This window comes from Mytilus californianus, unplaced genomic scaffold (genome assembly GCF_021869535.1).
Source record: "Mytilus californianus isolate M0D057914Y unplaced genomic scaffold, xbMytCali1.0.p SCAF_4, whole genome shotgun sequence".
NCBI lineage: Eukaryota > Metazoa > Mollusca > Bivalvia > Mytilida > Mytilidae > Mytilus > Mytilus californianus.
Genome location: NW_026262690.1, coordinates 85808876 through 85835672, shown reverse-complemented (window position 1 = coordinate 85835672; position 26797 = coordinate 85808876). Strand labels below are relative to the sequence as shown.

At 32.0% G+C, this 26797-nt stretch overlaps 1 protein-coding gene across 1 annotated transcript in view; it reads right to left on the bottom strand.

The window, feature by feature from the left end:
* The window catches only part of LOC127737119 (probable G-protein coupled receptor 158), a 67384-nt gene that overhangs the window by 4526 nt on the left and 36061 nt on the right, over window positions 1-26797 (bottom strand). Inside the window, exons 4-5 of the mRNA XM_052247652.1 lie at window positions 2909-3422; window positions 1020-1187 (exon numbers count right to left, since the gene is read on the bottom strand). Coding sequence (XP_052103612.1) covers window positions 1020-1187; window positions 2909-3422 — 682 coding nt within the window. The remainder of the gene's footprint in view (window positions 1-1019; window positions 1188-2908; window positions 3423-26797) is intronic.

Below are 26797 nucleotides of genomic sequence, written 5' to 3'. Positions count from 1 at the left end.
TCTACCTCACATTTGTTTTGTTGATTTTTTTGTTTTTAAGGCTCTTCAACTTTGTTATTTGGCCATGTATCTGCTTTGAATACAGCGTTACAGGTGAGTCTTATGTAGACGAACCGTGCGTCGGACATGTCAAATTATAAGCCTGGTATCTTCGATGAGTTTTTTCAAAATCAGTTATTTTGATTTACTACAATTCTGATAAAGTGTTGAATCAATCTATATTCAGGTTAAGTACGATGTTCCTGCTCTTAGTATATATTAACATAAACGGTACCAATTTTGATGCACCAGATGCGCATTTCGACAAATAATGTCTGTTCTGTAATACTCGAGGCAAAAAATTATTGGAATATCCAAAATCTAATACAAATAATGAAAAGTGGATCAACCAAAAAGGACCTAAAGTATAAGTACATTCGGACAAGGAATCAGAGCTTGGCATGATTAGTAATTGCAAAGATATTTTGATATGGTAGTTGTGTATTGAAGTCTATATATAGCTATGATAGCGGTATAATAGAGTTAAGCGGTTGTAATGACCTATTTTGTGTATTGAACACATGTTTTTATCCCATTAGTCTACTTATATAGGCAAAATAGGTATGCTAAATACACATTTATGTCCCTTTTTGGACATTTAGCTCTCCAACTGTTTCAGTTCTTATACATCTGTTGCTTTCAAATTTTCGGCTTTAAGCGTTTCTGATGAAGGTTAATCCAGAAAATCCCAATAATGGTCATATTACTTGGGTTTGCTCACCAAGTTTTGTCAATTTAATTAGACTATAAACATCTGTCATACTAGTGGAAGGTATAGACAGCTATCAAACCAGGTTTAACCAATCATTTGTCAGTTTTAACGGACCCCAGACCCCTCCCCCCCCCCCCCCCCCCCCCCCCCCCCCCCCCCCCCCCCATTTTTGAACTTATCTTGGAGTTCGGTATTTTTGTTAATATTTTTTTTTTTGAGACACGAAATTTATAAAGTTGTTTTCATTTTTATCATATAGAACACTTACTGAAACTTGGGTCTTTCTGTTAAATCAAGTGACAATATAGGAGATGAAAATGTAACCATCCAAATGTCCCCTCCTCCACAATCAAAGTACGGTTTAGTCCAATGGCCGTCTTCTAACTTGGCTGTAAGAACAACTATTTCTTGTTCCGGTAAAGATATATCACCGGCACTAAAATGAAGCAACGGCATGTTTAATTGTCAACGGATACCAAAGAAGATTGAGTATCTCTTTGTTTTACTAGAAACTAAATGAACCGAAAGAATATAAAGATTCGTCAAGATTGCTTTTCAAACTTAATTCTACTTAAAAACTTTGAAATATGTTACCAAGGTACCACTTAAAATATTATTACAAGGAAAAAAGAGACGAATGATTCAAACTCGAAGGTGTAAAACGAACAGAAAATTCAAACTCAAAGGTGTAAAACGAACAGAAAATTCCATGGCAAAATACGAAAACGATCAAAAGTCAAACAACAGTATACAAAACATACTATAGAAACCAAAAGACTAAGCAATACGAATCCCACTAAAAACCGGGGGTGATCTCAGGTGCTCAATAGGTCAAGAATCCTGCTCCTCATGTACCACCAGTCGTGCTGCTAAGGTAAGTACGAACCCGGTAGTTATTGTAATTCGGTTGGTCATATTCGAGGAAAGAGGACGGGATTATGGTTCCAAAAATTGGAATATACTTCGTCATCTGTGAAACAGATATTCCATAACGGTCAACCAACGCGTAATGTCGTCCGTAAAATTTTCTAAGGGGTGATTTCAACTTTACCACTTAGAACTCTTGGTTTAATACCTTCCTTGTAAGCAGCAACCCTCTATTAAGGAAAAGCAAGCTCTGGAATATCGCATCAACTGGGATATATTTATTCAATCTGAAGGCGCTGCTGGAATGTTGCTTCATAGAAATGGATATTATTTCGTAGATTTTATTTTACGCTTCATCTCGTATAGTTTCTAACAATACCACAAAACAAATGACAAACATCAAAATGCAAGAGCTAACAATCATAAAAGGAGTCAACAGATGATTTTGGCCTTGCTGATTCATTTTAGATCTGGCTTTACTGATCAGTATTGCTATTTACATGATATGTACATGTATGACAAAAGTTTCTGGAAAAAAAAGAGAAAAAATCGTCATTAAAGGGCAATACTACTATAAAGAGTTGACTAATGATTTTAGCCATGTTGACTCATTTGTATAAATTATTTTGCATATCATTTTTGTTATTAACAATTCTCTGTGTCTCTTTAAATGAATGCCAAAAATACAAAAATGGGTAACTATCGTCAATCAAGGGCAATACATATCAGAAGGAGTTTACTTGAGATTTCGGCCATGTCAACTGATTTGTAGGTCTTATTCTGCAGATCATTTTTGCTCCTTCAGTTTCTGTCTATCTATCTATCTATCTAAGAAAATAGCTAAAATTGCACAACAAAATGGTAAAAGTCGTCATTTAATGGCAATAACTCCAATAAGGAGTCGCCTGACAATTTAGGTCGATGTTTACATTCTAAAAATCAGAATGTTTTTAAGAAACTAAGGTTCCAACTTTTAAGTTGACTTTGGAGGGAATTTTTGAATTGGTTATTTTTTATTTTGGATTTTGATTATACTGTTTCTACATATTTCTACATTCCTGGCCTTCAAATGTTTAGGTTTGAGCGTACCTAGTGAGGGTAAATCAGTAAATGCGCTTTTGATGCACAAAATTTTTAAAGCGTTATTTTAATTTGCACCTGTCAGATTTTTTTTTATATTAGTTTTGACGAATACATTTTGTACTCGCCATACACCTTGGGTTCTATTTCCAGCCTCAGCTGAAGAAAATATGTATATTACTTGAAACAAAGTTATTTATGATTCTTTACCTGTATTTTGTTTTGAAGACAGTTCTTGTTGCATTTTCCCAGTTCCTGATTTTTAAGTTAAAATACCACTCAGTTTTGTTGCCATGGTACTTATACGATAGAGCTATATCATGAGAAAACACAATCTCATTCTGACGGTAAGCGTAAGGTGCAAACGAAGAATAGTTTGAATATATCCCTGGTTCTATTGCTATGCAAGATCCAAACACGTTTTTCAGACTATTTACATTATTTCTTACTAGGGAGAAGAACATTTCATCAGTCAAGGAATCAAGTGAACCATTATTCTTCAGAATAACTGATGAGAGGAAGTTTGATGTAAGAATTGCAGGTTGGGTGTACTTTTCCCATGCTGTATGGTTGAAGGTCAGGTCCAATGTCTCCTCGGTACCACCAGTGCAAGGATTTTTTTCGATTCTACTAACATATTCAAGAGCTAGTTTGGCTGCTTCCTTGCCAGTATGTCCTGCTTTAAAATACAAATTATTAGTAGAACTTTTGGACATATAATTATCTATTTAATAAAAAAAGTAAAATGATGTCAATGGGAAGAAATGGCAAAAACACGTAAATCAACGACAAAAAAAAACGCAGCTAAATTGTTTAAATGGCAAAAAAAGTAAAGTGACAGTTGTGTCATTGTTCTTTATTTTCACAATACACCTTTTCTTAATTAGGCTGCTTTGACCGTATATCACAGACGTTCCTGTAAAATATTTACGTCACACAAGATATGTGATTGTCGTATGACGTCAATTGTTCAAATATCTGGTCAAGTGTTTCAAATAGCATTTAGGTTTTTTCTTCATAGTCTAGTGTTGAGCTTATGAGTTTTAGAGAAAATTCACAAAAGAAAGATATTCACCCTCTGGAATAAAGCGAAAATTGGAAAGCAGATGCGTGGTATAGCATTCGATATTCGCCAAAAAAATTCTTTCAAGATCACAGTTTTTATGTCCTTCAATATCCTAGAATCATTACCTCTTTAGCATATATGCCACGTTCTTATTTTTCCTATATTCACCAGAAACGTATTTTTGAAAGGTGTAATAATACATTTACAATGATAGATGAACTTAAATGTTCGTTCTATTTTAAGTTTCCTAGATATGAAATTCTGTCTTCCATTTCTAACATGTTGCTTTATGTTAATGACATGTATATTTCTGGGGTTATTTTAATACATCTATTTCAAAGTTTTCTTTCTTTTTTGTGGACGAGGTCGTTTAGAGCTTATATGGTCTTCTTTTGAAAAATTACATATGTTCTTACCCAAAGATAAAATCTGAGCTGTCTGAATAGTTTCGTGTTTATTTATTAGGCGGAAATCGAAATAGATTGATGGTAGAAAAAGATATACTTGTCATTTTTGTTTATCGTATATTGTTTTGTCATAACTTTTCGTATGAATTGTTTCACATTTTTTCATGGCGTGGCTGTTTATATCTGATATACGGTATGGGTTTTGTTCATTGTTGAAGTCCCGCGTATGGTGATCTTTTGTTGCTTACATAACGGTCATTTTGTACTAAGGTGGGTAGTTATTTTGTTGGCAATCTACCAAGTCTCCTTATTTTTATATGCATACACATTAAAATTCAGATAGTGGGCGGAATATTTTACGGATACCATGCAACCCCTTATATCTGAATTTACCAGTGCATATAATCTGTGTAATACCCAAACTTGTACAGTTGAAATAACTCGACTTCATCTGTATCAATAATCTCTTCTTCTTACTTCAGATCAAACACTTTATACATAGCTATGCGAATATGCTTCGTACTTAATTTGACCTTGTTGACTTTTTGACTCGAGCGCCACTGATGAGCCTTTTGGAAACGTCTGGAGTACATTTTAATCCTGGTATCTATGATAAGTTTATTTACCTTTAAAAAGTCTCGGCGACAGAGGATTCGACAGAATCATAATATACATTTATTTACTTTTCAAATTTTGATGATTTTTTTTTACTTTAATGAAGTCTTCGACTAAGATATATATCATAAATATTGTCAGTCATGAGCGCTGTTAAGTATTTTAACTTATGGTGTATATATGATATATTTGGGATAATATTGACAAAATTCTTAATTTGCATCATTGATGATAAAATTTCCGGTTTCCGGATTTCGGATATTTTATGATAAAATTTTTTTTTTTTCAATCCAATCTGGTTATGACATTTTGTCTGTTTCCGTAAATGATTATATTTGTTATCTATAAAATACAGTTGTATGACAAATTTTCCGGTTTCCATTTTTTTAAAGATTTTATGATTAAACCAAAATACTAATGGATAATCATGACGTTTTGTCAGTTTTCTCATACAATCATGTCTGTGAACAAATAGAGTTATATTGTAATAAAAGCTGTTGCTTTATCGATAACATAAACATAGAAATGTTCCAGTTTTGGTTGATTCTTTATGTACGTTTTAATGATGAAATATGATAAGAAGGTCACCAGGCAAAAAACAAACATTAATCTAAATGTTTACTGTCTCGGAATTACAGACATTAAGTTGAATGACAGACAGAAACGATCTTTTCGTTCCGATATTGATAGTTTTTACTAACCAAAGTTGGCCTTCCTTTCCTTCCAGTGTTTTACTGGTCCCTTTTTGGAAAACTGAAAATCTTCCGTCACGAGGGACATAAGGTACACCAGTATCATTTTCATACAAATTTCTTGTAAATAGTTACCAAAGGTACCAGGCTTATAATTTTATACGCCGGACGAGCGTTTCGTCTACATAAGACTCATCAGTGACGCTCAGATCAAAAAAGTTTGAAAGCCAAAACAAGTACAAATTTGAAGAGCATTGAGGACCAAAAATCCAAAAAGTTGTGCCAAATACGGCTAAGGTAATCTATGCCTGGGATAAGAAAATCCTTAGTATTTCGAATAATTCATACTTTTGCAAACACTAAATTTACAAAAATGACCATATAATAACTATGGCTGTTTTAAATGTCGAAGCACTGTACGAAAATATGTATTTATACTCTAAGAATGAATCTAGCTAGGAAATGAATATCTTTCGAGAATCAACTTCTAATATACTTCTGTCTCTTTACGCCCTCTTAAAACATGTCTTCAGCTTGCCGTACAAGGACCAGTTCACAAAATATAGTTTCAGAATCAAAAACGGTTTGTGAAAACTAAAAAATGTTCCAAAATATTATTGAAAATATCCGTTTTTTATTTTATTTTCAGACGTTGAATAATCTAATAGCCTTACCTGCATTGTTATCACAAATTTGCCAAAATAACATTAAAATAATCAGTAAGACCATTCTAACTGTGTACTGATCATAAATGGGGATATTTTATTATATTGAGTATTCTTGGTATTGCACAAAATGTTTTCTTCCGGTAATGTTTACATAGAATAATTATGAAGTTGATGTATGAAATCTACTCGGAAGTCGGCTGTTGATTTTAAAAAGTAGTTTCCGATAATATCATTGAATCAGATACGTTTAACTCTATTGCGTAACTTGAAATTGTATTGTTGATTTGTACGTATCATCAAAGTATGTCTCATATCGCCCTTTATTCAAACCCAAAGGATTGATAAGGGCATATACATGTACATATTGTCATCCATTTAATTCTCGTGTTCAACGTAAACTCTTTCTGAAGTCGGTGGGCCGTTTTGATGTGTGGTATGTATACATACACAGCCTCGTCAGTCAAAAATGGAGGAAATTTAATTCGATGCCTCATGAAGTGAGTGTCATGATCACTTTACATTGAAGAACCATTGGAACAACTTTTTTGAGGGGTCTGTAGGTGGTCTGTTGCAAGGCAAAATGTCTCCCCCTTTCCAATTGACCATTGTTTTCTATTAGCAGTAATGAAAATACCCCACACTTCATCCCTGTCGTTCCATCTTGTTGAACCTACCTATTATAATAATTGTTAATATTCTCGCGTCCTGAATATTCATTAATAAATTTTTAGTAGGCGTCACTAGTGAACGAATTTCGATCTGAAACTGTCATTTTGATCTTAACATAATCTGAAAAAGCTTAACAATAATTTGTTAAGTCATTTTCATTTTTTCTGTTAATTTTCAGATATATTGACTGCGGTAAATAAACTCATCATAGATGCTAAGATTATTTTTTTTAACACCAGACGCGCGTTTCGTCTTTAAAAGACTCATAAGTAACGCTCGAATCAAAAAGGTTAAAAAGGCCAAATAAAATACGAAGTAATTCAGTACTGTTCTGACAATTTGCTTGCAATCAATTCAGTAATGACCACTGATCGGTAGTTTTACTGTCGCAAATACCCGTTTACCTGTCTCCGCTACGCGTCGCCAGGTAAACTAAATTAAACAGTAAAACTACCGATGGACGTCCGCAAAGCTTCAAATACAATACAGTTATCTCTTAAATAGACTGCAAGCGAATTTTCTGGACAGTGCTGTGTTTAAGATAAATGAGTCTTCGTTTCTGGGGTAAGCTTATATTAAAGTATATGTCAGAACTTGCTTTAAAATACTTAAAGCTGCTTGACATTTACCTGTCTGTATAAAAAACAATTTTTTTCAGTCAATTTATGAAGAGGATTGGTAGTAATTTTCCAAAATGAAAAATAAACTTGATATAATAGGAACACAAACCAAGAAAGTACTTTACTTCCTTGAAATTTTAGGAATGGGTTATTCTATGACTGCTTTTGTCTTTTTGTGGTCATTGGCAACGCCATCTTTACTGACCACGTGTCCTAAAATGTTACGATCTTGAAAAATCTGTATTTTTGGTGGGTTTTATCTTAAATTAGTGGGAAATCTAGTGACAAAATATTACCTCCTCTGTAAACATTCAAAACTAGATCGTCTCAATGTTTGACCATTTTTGCAAGGACGCTATCAATTATGGATTCACGGAAAAACGTTCTGGTAAATAGTAAAAGTAGAAATAAATTGAAATAAAAACAAAACTTCCACTCAATGTTATCAGTTTCCGCCTTCGTAGCAAACGACGAATGGAGCAGGCTAAAGATGTTTGGAGTAAAATTGGTTTAAAATGTTGCTATGCGAATAAATTTCTGGGGTACCAACTTCAATTTATTTATTTTTTACTGACTGTATACCGCTCTGGAACATGCTAATTATTCGTATATATATACAGCTAGATCAGAGAAAGTCAGGAAAAAAATTTCAAAGGAATCGATTGATATGCAGCAAAAATTGGCACTTTTGAAATTAAGTTACTAAGCAAAATCAAACAGACCTTATCTCGATTTAAACATTGAATGTGAATAGATCGAGAAGACCTAAATATTCGATTTTGTATGTTTATGATTTTTTCCAATTTTTTTTATCATTTTGCAGCAAAGATTGGCAGTTTTTGAATTTTAGTTTCACAAGCTTTTAAAGCAATTATCTCGATAAATAATGAACATAAAACATCGTGTATTTGCATGTATATTTCTATTAACACAGTTTAATAAATAACTTCTTTAAAATGTACAATTATTATTTAGAAATAACTTTTGATCAGTATCGTCACGGGTATTGTCTTATTATTGACTTCCTCGACTCTATCATAAGAAGAGTGCATTTTCTTTTGTTATCGTTCACTGGATATCCCACTGAGCTTGTTAAAGTATATTAAGAATTTGATCTAAAATTTCAATTTGTTCTTCAAAAGTCATTGAAAACACTGTTATGTCGTCTAAATATACAGGTTTTTTTCTTCTGTTGTGCTGTAACACCACGGTCCAAGGTTAGGGAGGGGTTGAGCGTTCAGAAACATGTTTTTAAGACCGCCCCATTCTTTATGAGCCTGTTCCAAGTCAAGAGCCTGTAATTCAGAAGTTGTTGTTGGTTCATAAAATTGCGAATGGAAATGGGGAATATGTCAAAGAGACAACAATCCGACCAAAGAGCAGAAAACAGCCGAAGGCCGCCAATGGGTCTTTAATGCATCGAGAAAATCCCGTACCCGGAGGTGGTCCTCAGCTGGCCCCTAAATAAAGTTGTGTGCTAGTTCAGTGAAAATGGACGTCACACTAAACTCCAAAACATATAAATGAAAAAAAAATAAAAAAAACATACTAAACTAACAAAGGCCAGAGGCTCCAGACTTGGGACAGGCGCAAAAATGCGGCGGGGTTAAACATGTTTTGTGAGATCTCAACCCTCCCTTATACCTCTAGCCAATGTAGAATAAAGAAACACATAGCAATACGCACAGTAAAACTCAGTTTAAAAGAAGTCCGAGTCCGATGTCAGAATAGGTAACAAAAGAAACTAAGCAGAATGACAATGATACATAAATGAACAAAGGACTACTAGCAGTTACTGACATGCCAGCTCTAGACCCCAATTAAACTGATTGAAAGATTATGTCTTCATCATATGAAAATCAAGTACAATCCCTCCCGTTTGGGGTTAAGTATCATACCATCATAAAATATATGAGAAGAACATAACCCGCATCATGCCAAAAACTGGTTTTAGAATAAATGTGTTTATTTCCGATGCAAAGACCCTATGACTGAATCAATATTAATACCAAAATATGCAATCCTTAATGACTTGACAACAGTATCGTAACTATATCCTTTCCGAATAAGTCTGTTTAAATGTTTGGTTAGCTTTTGAGGTGAATGCCGACATTTTTGTGCTTTGTAAAGAATATTACCATAAAATATTGAAGGTAAAATACCTGAACGTATAAGATGTCTGCATGTTGATTTATATTTACGAATGATGTCCTTGTACCGATGATAAATTTAGTAAATGTTTTGACTAGTTTGTGATATCGAAAACCCTGGTGTAATACTTTTTCAGTAATACAGAGATTTCTTTTGATGAAATCAAATACGTTGTTACATACACGAGCGAATCGAACAAGTTGAGATATATAAACACCATGTCTGTCATATATTTTGTTCGTAAATTGTATTGTATACAAAAGGCCGTTAGTCTTTTTTCGTTTGAATTGTTTCAAAAATTTCATGTCGGGGCGCGTTATAGCAGGCTATACGGTATGAGTTTTACTCATTGAAAAAGGCCGTACGGTGACCTATAATTGCTTTTATCACCATCATTTGAACTCTGCTGGGCAGTTGTCTCATAGGCAATCATACCACATTTTCTTTTTGTTTACTTAAGACATATTTTCTAGATTTATCCAGATAAAAATTTCAGCATTAGTCTTATAAAATAAGCAGAGGCATTACACAGCCCAAACGCTGAATATGTAAATTGCATCAAAGCCCACTACCAGGAAATAAAAATGCTATTTTGGGATGATCTTCTAAAGTGACAAACCTAATGATATCCACTCTTCAAATCGAGCGTGGAATACCATTTGAACCCCGCCAGAGCATCTAATCTATCATTTATGCGAGGTAATAAATAGGAACATTTATACAAAAACAATTATGAACATCTTTCCTGCGCAATATCATCACTGACGACAACCAAGGACTTGTGCTAGGGTCAGCTATTCTTTGTCTATGCCAATAGTATGATCTATGCGCTCAGTTGTACAGACATCCGTTGCGGACTTGGAGAAAGAGTCTTGAAATTTTGATTAAAGTTGACCTTTTTGGTTTTTGATATTTCATTTATGTTTTTTTATATATAGCTTGTATATGATCAGGCATTTCAATATTTACAGCATTTGCTACCAACTGCAAAGATCTAGATGTGAAGTAGACCATCTAGTTTCAGAGGTATCTTTAACGTAAAATTTACTGGGATATATGAGATGCAACCACTTGCTGAAAGATAGGTTAATAGCGACAGGGCATCATCAATATATTTGAACGTGAAATAAAAAACCTTCGATTTTTTTCTTTGAAATGGTGTTATATGAACTCTACTTCAAGTGAATAAAACATATTGTTCAATAGGGGTAAACAGTTTGCATGATTTGAAATACCGACTAATTGGTCAAAATATAAAACCACTAAACTCGTCAAATATGCTGGCCAGCATAAAAAGATATCGTATTGGACATGTTGGGTTTATTTTTGTTGAAACCAGTATGATTCTTTACAAAGTAAATATTCGTGACATAAAACAACACATTTGTATTTTCGATTTCCATTTATTGAAATAACACAGAGTTTAATGATAAAATATGGTGTATTTTCAAAGAGCGAAGTGAATAGTTTAGAGTTGTAGGATGTAGAAATGATAATTTTGATATTATTGCAAAGTAATGATTAATTTTGATGATTTTTGAGTAGATCTTTAGATTTCGTAAGAAAGCACTACTAGTTGACACCGCTTGTTGATATTCTATCACAATATCTTTAAATGTCATATTTGACTGTAAAACGAATGGCAGTAAGAATTTTAGAAATGTGTTATGTAGAACATCTAGCTGAGCCTGCTAATTATCCTCTTTGTAATCATTATTGTGCAGTTGTGGTATCCAATATCAGACGGGATATTTTTATTGTCCTTTAAATGTTAACACCAGAGGAAAGAAGCACGAGTTTTGATTTTCTAAACAATCTTTTTTCGTGAAAAGAAAACAGTATCTGTTATGGTACAATGAAATATCATACAGAATCAACCTTTAGAAAAATAAGTACATTAATTTGTTTTTTACCTGGACGATTAATTTAATCTTAAGTGATCATGAACTTGCATAGTTAGGAGACCAGATCTAAATATTTAAATGTTTCTTTTCGAATTCATTAAGAAATGAGAATGCCAAATATTGTGCTTTGAAAGTTAATTTAGTCATACAACTATCTGTGTTGTTACTTCTTATCTTTAAATGCTATCAATACTATCTCTATGAGTACGCATGTATCACTTTGACGATAAGGAAACACTCACCCATCTTTTCTTTAGATGAGGAATTCACCCGGTCTTTACTTCCACCCAAAGGTAAACAATAAAGGATGCTGGATAATTATCATACCAACACGTACAAGTTAACAACCAGTGATCGTTAACTCTGCAAATTATGTTGTTTGACATAGATCAATGAATGGTTTTGGTTATTTGTTTGATTAATGAAGGAATAATATAGAATAAAGATAAATAGTTTCTTCAATGACCTTTGTTGTCTGTTGCAGGCTAAAAAGGGAAGAAGATACATAAGGATTTTTAAAAACCAAAGTCGAAAAAAACAGATAACACAATGACAAAAAGACCGACCACAAAACACTGCACAGAAAACTAAAGCATACATGCATACACTCACCTATTAGATACTAAAATCTGTGTTACATAATATTGAAAGCCTGGCTCACTTCAGATTTATTTCTACGAAAGCTTTCAACATAAAATTATGTTTTACATTAATGAATAATAGAAGCTGCGTATTATACGTCTCTGTGACAACCTCTCGACGACGCACAAACCAAAAAAGGAATCCAGAAACTAACACAAAGTCTCCATAACCAAACAATTTTCACACTATTCGCCACCACTCGTTCTATAATCAAGAGTAGCGTTGAGAAAGATTTTAACAAAGAACACCAAAGACCTGTAAGTAACACCAAATTTCCCAGAGAGAAAAAAGCACTAAGATATATCGAAAGAGAATCACTGTCTACGTCCTCGTCTCCGATCAATATAAAAATAAGGAGATGTGGTATGATTGTCAATGAGACAACTTTCCACCAAAGTTCAAATGAAGTGAATGTAAGTGTAGCGATTTTAGTTTGACAGTTTAATTGGTTATTATGTAAGATGTCTTTCTTTTAATACGTGTGAGTTAAATTACATTTCAATATAAACTTCATTTCAATAGGGCACCGCCCGCTATTTTATTTATCTGAACGGTGGCTTAATCATTTAAATTCACCGCCCGGTATCTTTAGAACCGCCCGGTACCCCATCTTTGGAACCGTCGGGATACCGCCCGGTATCTTTAGAACCGCCCGGTACCCCATCATTGGAACCGTCGGGGTACCGCCTGTAATTATGTATATAAGGGGAAGCGAGAGAGATCATAAGTGAATTGATAGATTGCTAGTTAGAAGAGTTGAGAGGATAGTTAGAGAACGAGAGGACAGTGATATTGTGTTAGTGAAATCAAGATTATTGTTAAGATGTTTTATTATGTTAAACTGATATTAAACATTTAACAGATTACATTGTGATTTGAATTGAGACTTTATGTTGTGGTTTGTTTTCTTTGTGGCATTTGAACATGGATTTTACGTAATTTACGCTACCTCAAAATAACACATCGACAAACAAGAATACTTAAAAAAAACGACAACGCTATATAAGCAACCGTACGGCATTCAATCAAGCACATACACTTATAGTGTGCATAAATATGTATATAATTACATTTACAGAATAAATTGCATGAACCAACTTCAATTTGAATATCAGCAAGAAATTAAAAATATACCTGTATGAAAAGTTTGAGTTTTAGATACCCAAATTATTGACAACAACAATTATTGTTTCAGTTAATGTTGAATTGTTGTATGACAGTGCCGTCTTCTGTCCTTTGTAAACTTGCATTTAGTGTTTAGTAAATGACTGTTAGATTAGTCTTGTTTAAACACAAGTTAAGTCTTTGATAGATATAAGATTCCGCTATGGGAGTAATACATTCCTTCATTAAATCTTCGGATCGCGGTTTTGCCGATTGGATAAGTTGTTCTTCTGTGGAGTTAACCCCATGTTACCTGAAGGAAGAAACATAAAAAAAAATTAAGATAGCCAGAATGAGGTCGATGTCAATGTTTTTTTTTTTATTAGTTACATAGTGTGCTAGTGACCTAATACGATATTTATGAGTAAATTTCATATGGGATGAGATAACAGAAAATTTATTACAATTGGAAATATATACAAAAATAACATACGAATACATATGCAGATATTATTAATCGATACATTTTCAGTTGTATGATTATGATACATGTATGAAAAATCTGACGAAATATTCGTACTTACGTCATCGAAACATTTATCAATATATACTTGTTTGTACTATTGTTAATTTCTTTTAAATGGCAAATCTGATTTTGAGAGGAAAAAGTAACAGAAGTTTAATATATCCGATAATTTGATAAAAATAAAATGTGTGTTACTAATAAAATTATATTGTCGAACACATTCACTGATTTGAAAAACAGACCTTTTGATAAAAACATCAATAAAGTAAAACTTTTGACAAAATGGCTAAAAATATTTAATTCAAATGATGATAGTGTTGCTTTTCAGAATTTCTCTTTTCGTCTGATATCTCAAACTTGGTCGTTCCTTTTCTGTTTTATTATGTTTTCAGTTGGCACCTTTTGACGTATACTTTGAATATATTTTTATTCATATTCTCATGAGATGTTTTATTGTAAAAACAAAATACTTAAACTTCCTTTAAACCATTTTTTTAATTGTTTCGATAAAGAGGAAAACATATATAAACGTGGATAATGGAGTTCTGAAAAACGACATGTTTCGCGGTGTTATATCTTTATATACCAGACTACCAGAATAGTGGTCTGATCTATAAACTTTCCTATTGTGACGTTTTTACTGAGTGTAGGTTCGCATGGCGGGTGAAGCATGTATAGCAAGAGTGTATTGTCTTGATCAATGTATGAGATTTAAACATCCGCCAACTACTGTTGCCTCTGAAATTCTATTGTTCAAATATATATAAAATACCATAGAACAAAACAGGTATACAGAGAACAGTCAAATGCTTCTAAAAGACAACAATACCAGTGGGAGTTGCCAGCTTTGTTTAAGCACAACTACATAATTTTTAAAAGTAGAATTATTGAACTGTCAAAGTGTATCATTGGTTGCAATATTGACCATTTCTTTTTAATCAATAGCCTATCTATTACAGAATGAGTATATCTAAGTAGATATACTTGCATTGTTTCAATTTTACATTTTTCGATTGCCTAATTAGTATCTCATAAATATGCCAAGTCTTTACTGTAAATTTACAAAATTAATTTGACTTACATATTTAATTACTGTGAATTCAGAAATTATTGCGAGCATTTATTATTGCAATTTTTGAAGAATAGACAAAAATGCGAGATTAATTATTGCGATTTCAGGAAAATCGACATACATATATATATATATATATATATATATATATCAGATATCAAAATGCTAGTTCTTAATACTGCGATATTCATCCAGTCACTTTTTTCGCATTAATAAAAAGCCTCGCAATTATTTTTGAATTTACAGTAAGTAAATACCTTTTGCTCCATCGATTTATTTCCATACGTTTGTGTACCAACTGAATGCCTTGGGTTAGCTTCAATGGCATTAGTTTGCAATTGTAGGTTGAGGTAAACATCCTTGAAAAAATAGTTATTTAAATTATTCGTTTTGTAAAAGATTCAGAACTGTTAACGATGGACGGCATAACAAAACGAAGTTAAGAGTGCGTTACTCCTTATTGAGTGGTATAGTAACTTCATATTTATATCTACTCGATGCCTTTAAACATATACTTTTGAGTATTTATCAAGTTTTATTCATTGGATATCATTATTACTTCTGACTTTTAAAAGCTGGCGGAAATAACTATATCACAAATGGTGTTGATTGTATAAATTAAGATTTCTATTTCCAGCTTTAGAACGGAAATGGATATTTCCATATCATCTCATCATGTAATTTGATCAAAGTCTCATTAGAGCATGGATCTGTCGCATGATACATATAGAATAATGGCATTTTTTATTTTAATACTGACTTCATCAGCAAGCCCGTAAAAGCGAGCTGATATTCGAGCTGACAAAGTCGATATAAAAACAATGTCATTTTTCTTTTTATTGGCAGTTTGTCTTAACAATTTGTTTTTTGTTTGTGAATGAAATAAAATGAAAAAGAAAGTAAAACTAATTTTGCGCATAGAAAACGATGTGGTATGATAGTTGTTCGTTTATATGAATGAAGTCGCGTGCTTTGCATTGATAAATTGACGCGGATGAACATGAACGCACGACGCTGCTGCACTGGTTACGTGACGTCATTGGTTAATGTTTTCTAATATCAGGTTCTGTTAATGATATAGAAAAATATTAGGCAGATCAAAGGGAAATTATACAAATCGCAGTCATATTCACAATTGCATATGTTGGTTATTAAGTCCGTTGGTTCAAATAAATATAGAAGATAGACAATCAACGCAAATTACCCTTTATAAGATTTCAAATTTCCTCTGCTAAATATCCGCAAAAATACTGACAAGGGGTAATAAAACTGTTTGGTTTTCAAAAAGATAAAATAGAAGCGGATGATTACAAGAAGATATTCCTTATCATAGAAAGCAATGGCATAAATCTAAAAATAAATAAACAAAAGAAATCTTTCACGAAAATAAAATGCTATATTTAATACTTCTACACCACTTTATACTAAAATGTTTTCTAATTGACTTGCTATTTTCCGTAACTTATAGCTGCAATGGTGATGTTGATTAATATACGTTTAATCATATCTTAAATTTAGAACTGGACACATAAAAACGGTTTAGAATATTGGTTCTAATAGGTTAAGGAGAAAATTTTTAAGATTTATATAACATTAGTTTATAGATGTTGAAAAGGATGTAAATATATCCTTAGTAATAATAAAAATCTCCTTTTGTCATTTTTTTGCGATAAAAAAGTGTTTTTGTTAATTGATATTCCAGAAAAACATTTCAAATGCCACCATTTCAGTATATCAATTTTTAATATACTGATAATTGTGTTGAGAAATCTTTAACTCTAATAAAAATTACCGCGAATAAATTGCGCCCTTTCATATGTCGCACGAATCTATCTTTGATATGTTTTACTCTGAACAGACACATTAAACGAAGCAATTTAAACTAGACCCTTAGAATTGTTGTTTCATATTTATTCAGTGGATATCTCTGATAAGAGAGGCGAAAGATACCATGTCTCCCAGTGTGTAACAAATTTTTTGTTTATGCAAATTCAACACTCTTGATATTGCTACACACGAAAAATGAATTTACTTCTAGTCGATTTTGAAGTTTTCGCAATATGAACAAATTGAATTTTCAAGTACATATTAGAATTCATATTAACAGATATTTACCTTTGAATTCGCTCCGTCATTTTCATATGTTTGTGTAGCGATTGCCTTTGTTTGAATAACGTCAATGCTATTTGTTCGCATATGTTTGCAACCGTACGCTAAATTGAAACTATCATTTGTCATCTTTAAATCATCCTTTCTGTACAATGCTAACAACTAAAAGAATACAAAACACATAAAATATTTACACAGTTAATAGATTTTGAACTTAACGTTATGTTTACTTGCGTTCTAATTGAAGAAAAACAATTGAAAATGACAAAAACGACAAAACGACAAATCTGTGGGTGATCGCGGAATGGTAGTCAGATCATTAGTGTTTACCGTTATGTTGCCCATGGTGAATACAAAATCGGTGATAAGTCTCATTTGGTGATGTAATTTAACAAAATAGAATAAATGTTGAAAGGGCTTTCAAAGATATGCAATTAAAAGCAAATTACATAAATACAAATATTAAGATATAACCACATACAATCATTGGGACATCGCAGTCATGATTCTACTTCGTCAAAATTATCTCCCCATTACGCCACCTAATTTTTTTAATCGTAAAAATGGAAGCTATTGTAGTGATGACGCGCTGTTAATTTAGCTCTTGAAAACCGATCAATTTATCCTCACAGCATCTTTTGATCCTTATATGCCAGTTTTATTTTAAAAGACAAATGCATCTACTAGCTATTGAGCATAATTTAATGTACTTTTATGCATTTGGTCAACTTAAAACTATTGTCTGATCGGTTGTCAGGGGGGATTTTCGAAAGTTCAAAAATATTTTAAAAAATTCTAAAATATTTCGTGGAAGGGCAGACTAAAAATTTTCAGAGGTTGAAGACTAATTACCCTAGATAACACACACAAAAAATGAAGTTTTTTTTAAGTTATGCATTTTTAAGATCCACTTGTAAAGTCTGTCGTCAAGTACTTTTAGTCAAAAAAATGTTATTCGAACTATGTTGTTATGACTCATTAGAAAGGTATTTGACTTGACCCATATATTTCATTTTTTAGTACTGGTTAATTTTCAATATCATTATATATTATATTATAGCCTAAATATAGAAAAATAATAGAATCTGAAGCGAGATGATATTTCAAATATTTTTCTTTTAAACATTTTTAAGACAGAATAAACAACTCAAACACGCCTGAACATAAAAAGGTGTATTCGACTTTTTCTTTTCGATGAAATTATTGCCCATTTTTGGAATTTTTTCCCAAAATGCTGTCGCCGGGGCAGAGATTCAAATTGATACTTTCTTTGGATTTTATTTTCGGCGGAATTTATGCTTATGCACAAAAAGATCCACATGTATTTACACCTACAATGTACCACAATCGACTGTTTTGTGAAAACTTGTCTATAATTTAAAAGTATACAAATATTTCGAAGCGCCATAACATAATTTAAGTAAAACACATATATAAGATGCATACAATCCTAAATAATGCACATTCATTTAACTTTTAAAGCCAATAGAACAGATGTAAACAATTCAAATTTACCAACTTGGCCTTTTTTACCTTCTCTAATCAAGAGTTCCATTTCTTTTGTTTAATTTCAACTGGTTTTCCGCCGGCACGGTTGTTGAGTTGTCTAAGTAATTCATTTACTTTATCACTACTCTGTCAACACTGAGGTTCTGAGTTCGAAGTTCGCAGGTGCCAGGTGCTTTCGACTCTTACTTGAGTAGGATTGCCCCATTTCTGTCGAAGATTGGTGATTTTCTTCGTTACTCCGGCTTCATCTACCATGAAAAAACTCGCCGTCACGAAAGAGGCAATATTGCTGAAAGTGGTGGCATTAACACCAATAATCAATCGTCAATCCTACAATCACTGACGAGAATTCTAACTTGCAACAGGCACATGAACAAGTAGCGGGTTAAACAATTTGTAAGTGAATTCAACTCTTCTCTGACTTATAATCTCGATTAATGGAATTGATTATAAAAAGCACATATTCCTATTGGGAACGCTATTTACAGAGCATACAGTCACTATCTTATACAATGATTCTAAGAACATTGAGAATAATTTCACTGAAATAGAATACAATAAATATGTTTAAGTCTTGCTTACCTTAGGAATAAATATTAACGTCAAAGTTATTGTAACAAACACTTGAATTTGAAGGCATTGGAACAGGTATAGTATGTCCGGTCCATAGGAATTGCCAATCAAATGTCTGGAAAAAATCAGTTGATTTAATGTAAATGTCCACAAATTAAGATACAAACTTTATAGAATAACAGCGTAATCCAAGTTCATGAATCGCAACCAGAAAAGAAAATAAAAACAATTAGTTTATCATTATTATTTTTATAATCAAATATTATTATTAACATCAATGAATTTGTGTTTTCTTATTTATTAACCGTAAACTTTTTTTTTTCGTGACAAAAATTACATTTATTTTATGTTTATGTCTTACTTACATGTACGATGATAGAGGGACAAAATATTTTCCTTTCTGTGTATCTGTCTGTCTATCCGTCTATCCGTACATCTGTCTTTCCGACAACCCTATTGTGTGTGCGTCCGTCCCTTATCAAATATACGGGTCGGGTAGTTTCTGGTCACATCAACTTGAAACTACGTACACATGAAGTGAACTGTTTGATATATATGCCAAATAAGGCTTTTAAACCCAGATTTCACGGTTTACTGAACATGGAAATGTGAAATGGCGAACGTGGCAAAGTGTCGTCTAGACACATATTCTTGTTCAATGTGTTTTTAAAACACTTTCAGAATATTGAACAATGCCAGTAGGCAAAAATAATTCCATTTTTAATTCTTCTTACAAATATCTTTTCAATCTATTTGCTGACACAATCACCTACGAAAGTGCGCATACCATTCACAATACATTTTAGATGTAGTTGATGACACTATTTCATTACGCGTATCTCTTTATTGGTGTATTAACATTGGTTTCAAAACTTTAATTATATCTTACTACCTACCTTGTCTAACTATCAAATACAATTCTCCTCATAATAAACGAATAGGATTATAAACGTACAGTACACTAGTCAAAGAATTCAATAATCAAAACGTTGAAAATATCTTAAAGATGTCAGTTATATATGGAGGAAATTGTTTGAATACTTATTTTCCGCTATTCAAACAGAAATGTGTTTATTGTTAATGTTGAAATGGCGTCTCAATATTACTTACAGTTAGAGACACACAATGGAAGATAGTGTTGTCTCTATTTAATGAATAAAATGATGTGTGGGTCAAAGGGATACAAACCCTACGGTATTCTGTTAAAATTGTTAATGGGATTATGTCCACTTACATCAGAATCAAAAGAAAACTTCCGAGCAGGATTCAGTTATAGACAGCCAATGTCATGTATTTACTCTCATGGAAATGTCCAGGTGCTTTTCTCACAATATAACACATGTACGGATGTGTGGGTCAAAGGGATACAAACCCTACGGTGTCCTGTTAAAATTATTAATGGGATTATGTCCACTTACATCAGAATCAAAAGAAAACTTCCGAGCAGGATTCCGTTATAGACAGCCCATGTCATGTATTTACTCTCATGGAAATGTCCAGGTGCTTTTCTCACAATATAACACATGTACACACCAACCATGAGGAGAAAAGCTTCAACTGAAAAAAAACGATATATAACTAAGAAATGTGAGCTAAATAGTTTTTTTTCTTTTTTTTTTTCGAACAGGGTTTTCTGCTTTTTTCTATTTTTTTGCATGTTTTGGTGTTCCTTTGGGTTTTTTTAGTTGTATTGGTCCAGTAGCGTAATCTTAATTTTGCCATTTTGATTTGCCAATTAAACAACTTCATGATTGCTGTATGAACCCAATTAATGAAGTGAATTAAATGCGTAATGCAACATTTTTGTGTATGAAATCATTCGAAGCCGACATACAATTACTAAACACATATAGAAATCTAACAATCAGAAAATAACTTTATTAGCACTAATAAAAGAAAAAACGTGAGATGCCTTTGCTTTCTCAAATGAATCTTAACTTGAAAAAGAACATATGCTTACGGTAAAGGATAACAATCTGTTGGGTATGGTTTTTGATTTCCCCTTGAGATATAATTGTTTTCTTCTTAAGAACATTTAACTTTTGATGTTTTAATTCTATTTTTTCTTAATTCTTAGAATGTGAATTCTATATTTCAACATGGTCATTCCCAATTATTAAATGAATCGATATTAAGGACAGAAATGTACATGTATACACTGTCCTATTCTTTTCTTTATTTTGATTTTAAATACATACCACATTTAAGAGCATATAGCCAATAACTTCTCATACAAACTTCATATTTCAGATGATCGGAAGTTTCCAAGATTTTTGTTTTCTCTTTCTCCGATATGGTCCAAATAAGAAGACATAAAGCAAGAATGAAAATCAGTGGAGAAAACCGCTTAAGTAGCTCTTTATCTGGCAGGTAAACCATTTTAAATTTGTCTGCCGATCTAAATATAATAGCTATTCTGAAAAAAGAAACGATGAAATGGCCATGATATATAGTTAATTCCATTAATGCAATATTAGTTAATAATGAATTAATACTCTTATTCAATGCATTCAAAGAATGTAATAGTTTCGTTGCATATATATCAAATATGATATAAATAAGACATTTGTTTTTATTTTATTCTGGTATGAAAAGGCAATTAAGGAAACCATCATAATGTTTTTCTTTGTATTTGCATTAATTATCTTCTTTTAATTTTTTTAATTTTTCCAGTTAAATTAAGTTATGTAATTGTTCTAAATATAAGGTTACAAATCCTTCTTCAAAGTTGAACTTAAGCGGTTTTATTTCTTTTATTTCGACCCTGTTGCTTTTTTATGCTCTGAAATGTTATCTATTGATAAAACAAGCAGCAAATTCTTATTTTCAAAGCATTTGGGTTGACAGGAGATCTCTTGCTCCCGAGACGACCACGCTATCTCAATACCGCTGACGCAGTTATCTTCCTTTAGCTCTTTTAACTTTTTTGATTCGCGCGTCACTGGTGAGTCTTTTGTAGGCGAAACGCTCGTCTGGCGTGCAAAATTTAAATCCTGGTATCTATGATGAGTTTATTAAAGAACAATCGAGTGATTTATCCTCCTATATATTTATATACCTCCAAGTCTTTGCTACTAGTGCGCCATACATCAAACAGAATCCTGTATGAAATACCCAGTGCTGTGTAATACAAAGAAATTCTGAAGGCTGAAGATAGGCAAAAAATCCCTAAAATTATTTGTATATTTCATTATTGATCACATTTCCAAAACCAAATCAGCTCAATAACACGAATAAAATAAATGTTGTACACGTAAATTAATCACAAACCTTACAACTTAATGTATGTTTAAAGAGAGGTGAAAGATTCCAGAGGAATATTCAAATGCATTAGTTGAAAACAAACTGACAATGCAATGAGAAAAAAAAGACAACAATACTATCAACAATACACAAAACACAACATAGTTAATTATCTCTGGTACCACTAGTAAAACCATTAAATATCATTTAACACTTTGACCGTATGCATGTCGTCGGCAAATCAATTTAAGAACACATGTGTACATTTTTAGACAACGACAGGGAAGGGTTTTTAAAAAATCAAAGGAATTAGTACTATTTGAATATTTTAAGATTATAACATATATTTTGGGATCATTCAAATTCAAACAAAAATACCACGACAACGATTTTATTAAAAATATTTATCTCTTGTATCACTAATTATGCATCTCTAGGATATAATAATCTCCAAATTACGATACCTACCGTACTACATATCATTAAACCTCCAGCACACATGAGCATCAAGAAAATCGGACTTCCGGCCTTCATTACCTAGTAATAAGAAATACGTGATACAGTAATTTCAAAATATCTTGTAAATCCTTAAAAAAATAAAATAACGTTTACCTCCTACAATTTAATTTTGGTATGAATAGAAGAAGGTGTTGATTGTCAGAAATTTCAATGTTAACTGTTTAGGTACTTTAACGACACTTTAATGTGAAGCCCCTGATTTAGGATGATTGAAAATTCAGGTTGGTCCCGGTGGTATGATCACCAGCCCAGTAGTCAGCACTTACGTGTTGACATGAATTATCATTGATTTGGTAATATGAATAAATTAAATGTTTACAAAACCTTTGATTGTTCGAAATTCTAGGGGGTTTTCTACCTCAAGACTAGATTACCTAAGCTGTATTTGGCAAAACCTTTTGGAACTTTTGGGCCTCAATGCTCTTCGTGTTCGTACTTTTTTTGCCTATTTCATTTATTTGAGCGTCACTGGTGAGTCTTTTTTAGATTAAATGCGCGTCTGGCGTACAAAATTAATGCCTTTTTTTATTACTAATTAAAATAAGAGCATGCTGTTTGTAGGACAATACAGTTTGCCTAACTTTTACAACTTTTCACGAATCTTAGGAATGAGAAATGAAATGGAGGTATTTATCCTTTCCGAACGATAGGTCATTCTTTGGAAGAATTAACCAGGACGATACCAAGTTTCAACGAAATGTGCTTTGAGGCATAAAATAATGACATGTGTAAAGTCATTATTTTTTCTGATTAAAATGCAAACTGCACTTTGTTAAAACATTTTATTCATTAATGTTGCCAATTGGAGTTTTACTGTACAATTTTCCATCTTTAAAAGTCTTTACAGGTTTTGGGCTAAAACAATTCTTTCTTCCGTTTATTATACCAGCAACAACCAAAAAAAGTCTGAAGGTTTGTGTATTCATCGCTACAATAACGGGACTTGATGTGTGATAAATTTACTTATGCAAAACTTTCATAACACTTTTAAAACAAGCCAAATGTTATCTCATTTATGTGTCGGATTATAAAAAAGCAATTTACAAAACAAATATGACAGATGTCCAGTTTTCCTCTTTGTGTCATATGCATTTCAATATTTTCACAATTATGTATACCTTTTTCTCTTCTATCAAATTACCAAATATTCTCCTTTTCGTAAGGTGGGCAGCCAGGTAATTAAATTTGGGGAGTATGATATTTTATCCTGATTCTCAATGTGTGAAGATAAAAATACTATTGCCAGACTAAAGGGAGAAACCCATTGTTCTGAATAATTGGTATTGTCTTCTGTATGAATATTTACGCATTTTTTTTTTTCTATTTACAGTAGATTCTTTAATTAACATGTATTCATATTGGTTTTTTTTCTTCAGATTGTTTGGTAACAGTTATTATAGCCTGTTGCAAAAATCTGTACGCTTATTTATATATATATTCACTTAACTTAGTTTAAAGAACGTTTTGATGTTAACTTTATAAAGTCGAAAATTAATGTGATTTTCAAGTTGAATGCATTCATTAATCAATTAATGGGTTTTAATTAAATATCAATATGATTTCGTTTCTCTTTTAAATATTGTGCTCCTTTTATCTGATTTGCAGACCATTTATTAAAGGAAAATTGCCCCCTCGTGATTATCTTTGAAAGCCAGTAGACAAAAATCTTATACATTTGTTAAATTAATTTTCCTAAAAGCTTCATTATCAAAAGTTTGATTATCAATGAAAAGCGTTTGAATGTCATAAATAGTTTTAGAAGATGAAATTATAAGTCCTTAAGCATGATCTAGACCGATAAGAGCATATTGTTTCCTCATGTAAATATTTCTTCTCTATTGGCTTGTCTTTCAGACAAAGTACGATCGGTGTAACAACTGTTTTGTTTCGTTTCTCTTCAGAAGTAAACAAAATAACGCAAAAGAACGACCACGTTCTATCAGTTGTAAATGGAGTGGCGAATATTGAATTGGCACAGCTATAGACAATGAAAGCAAAACCTTTAAGTTGTCATTATACAGTTCTATTTAATTAAGTTAGTAGGTTTATTGTTTTATGTTTAGACAACACCGAAAATTTATCCATGACTTCTTCCTATCCGCACTGGAAATTTTCAGCCATTTAATGTTCGAATGTTGAAATTTAATAACTTTGCGATTGAGTTACTAAAACCAAAATGGACGTAGTGAATTCATAATGATACAGGGAAACCTATTTTTTACTTGTACATGATAACGAAGCCCTTATTTTTTTAAACTTTTATATCAATTTCAGTGGTAACCGATATTATTAATAATATTTCATACTGAATATTCATTGTTTATGGTTTCACTGGAATATACGAGATGTAATCACCAATATTTCAGATATTCATTTAGTTTGTTAAGTTAATGAACGTTATGAAATATGTTTTGTCTATATGACCAAAAAATAAAAAAATAACGAAAATACTGAACTCGAATGAAATTTCAGAACGGAAAATCCCTTATCATATGGCAAAATCAAAAGCTGAAACACATTAAACGAATGGACAACTGTCATATTCCTGACTGGGTACAGGTATTTCCTTATGTAGTAAATGGTGGATTAAATCTGGTTTTATAGCTAGCTAAACCTCTCACTTGTATGTCAGTCGCATAGAATTCCAATATATTGACAACAATGTGTGAGCAAATACACAAACAGAATAGGTTTAAACTTTCAAAAATTGGGGTACAGCAGTCAACAATGTGTTATAATCACTATAAAAACAAACAGCTATGTCAACAAAGACAAATTAAATGACATATAGACACTTTATAGACAGATGAAATAATGAAAAATGAAATATAAGGATACATAAAAATGACCATAGCACAATAACACAATGGCAGGATGTTTAAATACCCAGCCACGCCAAAAGAATTTCTATATGACCAACTGTTTTTACTGAACAATTGGTTTTTTTTCAATCTTAACTTCATATTTTTGATTAATTTCAACTCTCGGACAATTAATTGTATATGATTGTAATATATTTCTTTATTATTAATTTACTTTTGGTGTAAGTTTCAAATGGATTCATTACGCTAGCTGTGTCTAAAAACTAATCCAAAACACCCAGATAACATTTAAACGTGTACTTTTTGAGACTTCACAAAACAAATATAAGCAATACCGATTCATTCCTAAAATAAACTGTTATTGCAAATAACACTCCAATAGCAATAAAGGTCAGAAGAGTAGCCAGTAATAGCAGGAACCGGAATAAAAAATGGAATTGGTAAAGACATGGTGAGTCATCAACACATCTGTAACATCCCTCCTTACAAGGTAAACACTTATACTGAGTCGTATCGGAAGAATTCTCCATTTCTAAACCACTGAAAGCCTTAACTTGAGCGTTCACATCTGGAAAGTAGTATCCTTTGGTACAGAAACACTCATAAGCACCTCTTTTAAAACCTTGTCCTTTTAAGAACTTGCACTGAAGAAAATAATATATAAGCATGTTAATTAAATACAACTTTTACATAATGGTTTTCTTTTTATCAAAATATATAGAATTATGCTTTCACTGGCGATAAATACATTTCACCATAAAGATGACTACATAAACTATTTTCTATTCTATATATCCCTGAGATCGTTCGCCCGTTAAAGCAAACTTTTAGACGAAAGATATTTTCAGGAATTTGGCCTTATTCTTATTAAAGCATAATAAATACAGGTACTATTAATAACATCATGGTGTAAATATGTGTGAAAGTAAATATAAAATGAGCAACATATTTAAGACTGATTGAATTAGAGACTATTGAACGGTTTACTAATTTTAGAATACTTCTGTTGTAGAAGGACATCTGTGCGTTCCTCGAAATACGTCAAAATCACTGTAACTGTGTCTCGTATCTAGGTCACACTGGTTAATGTCAATATTTGTCAACTCTATATCAACTGAAGCTTTACCTCTAGAATTATATAATAAAAACTTTGACACTACAAATTCAAACTAAAAAGGGAAAAAAGCA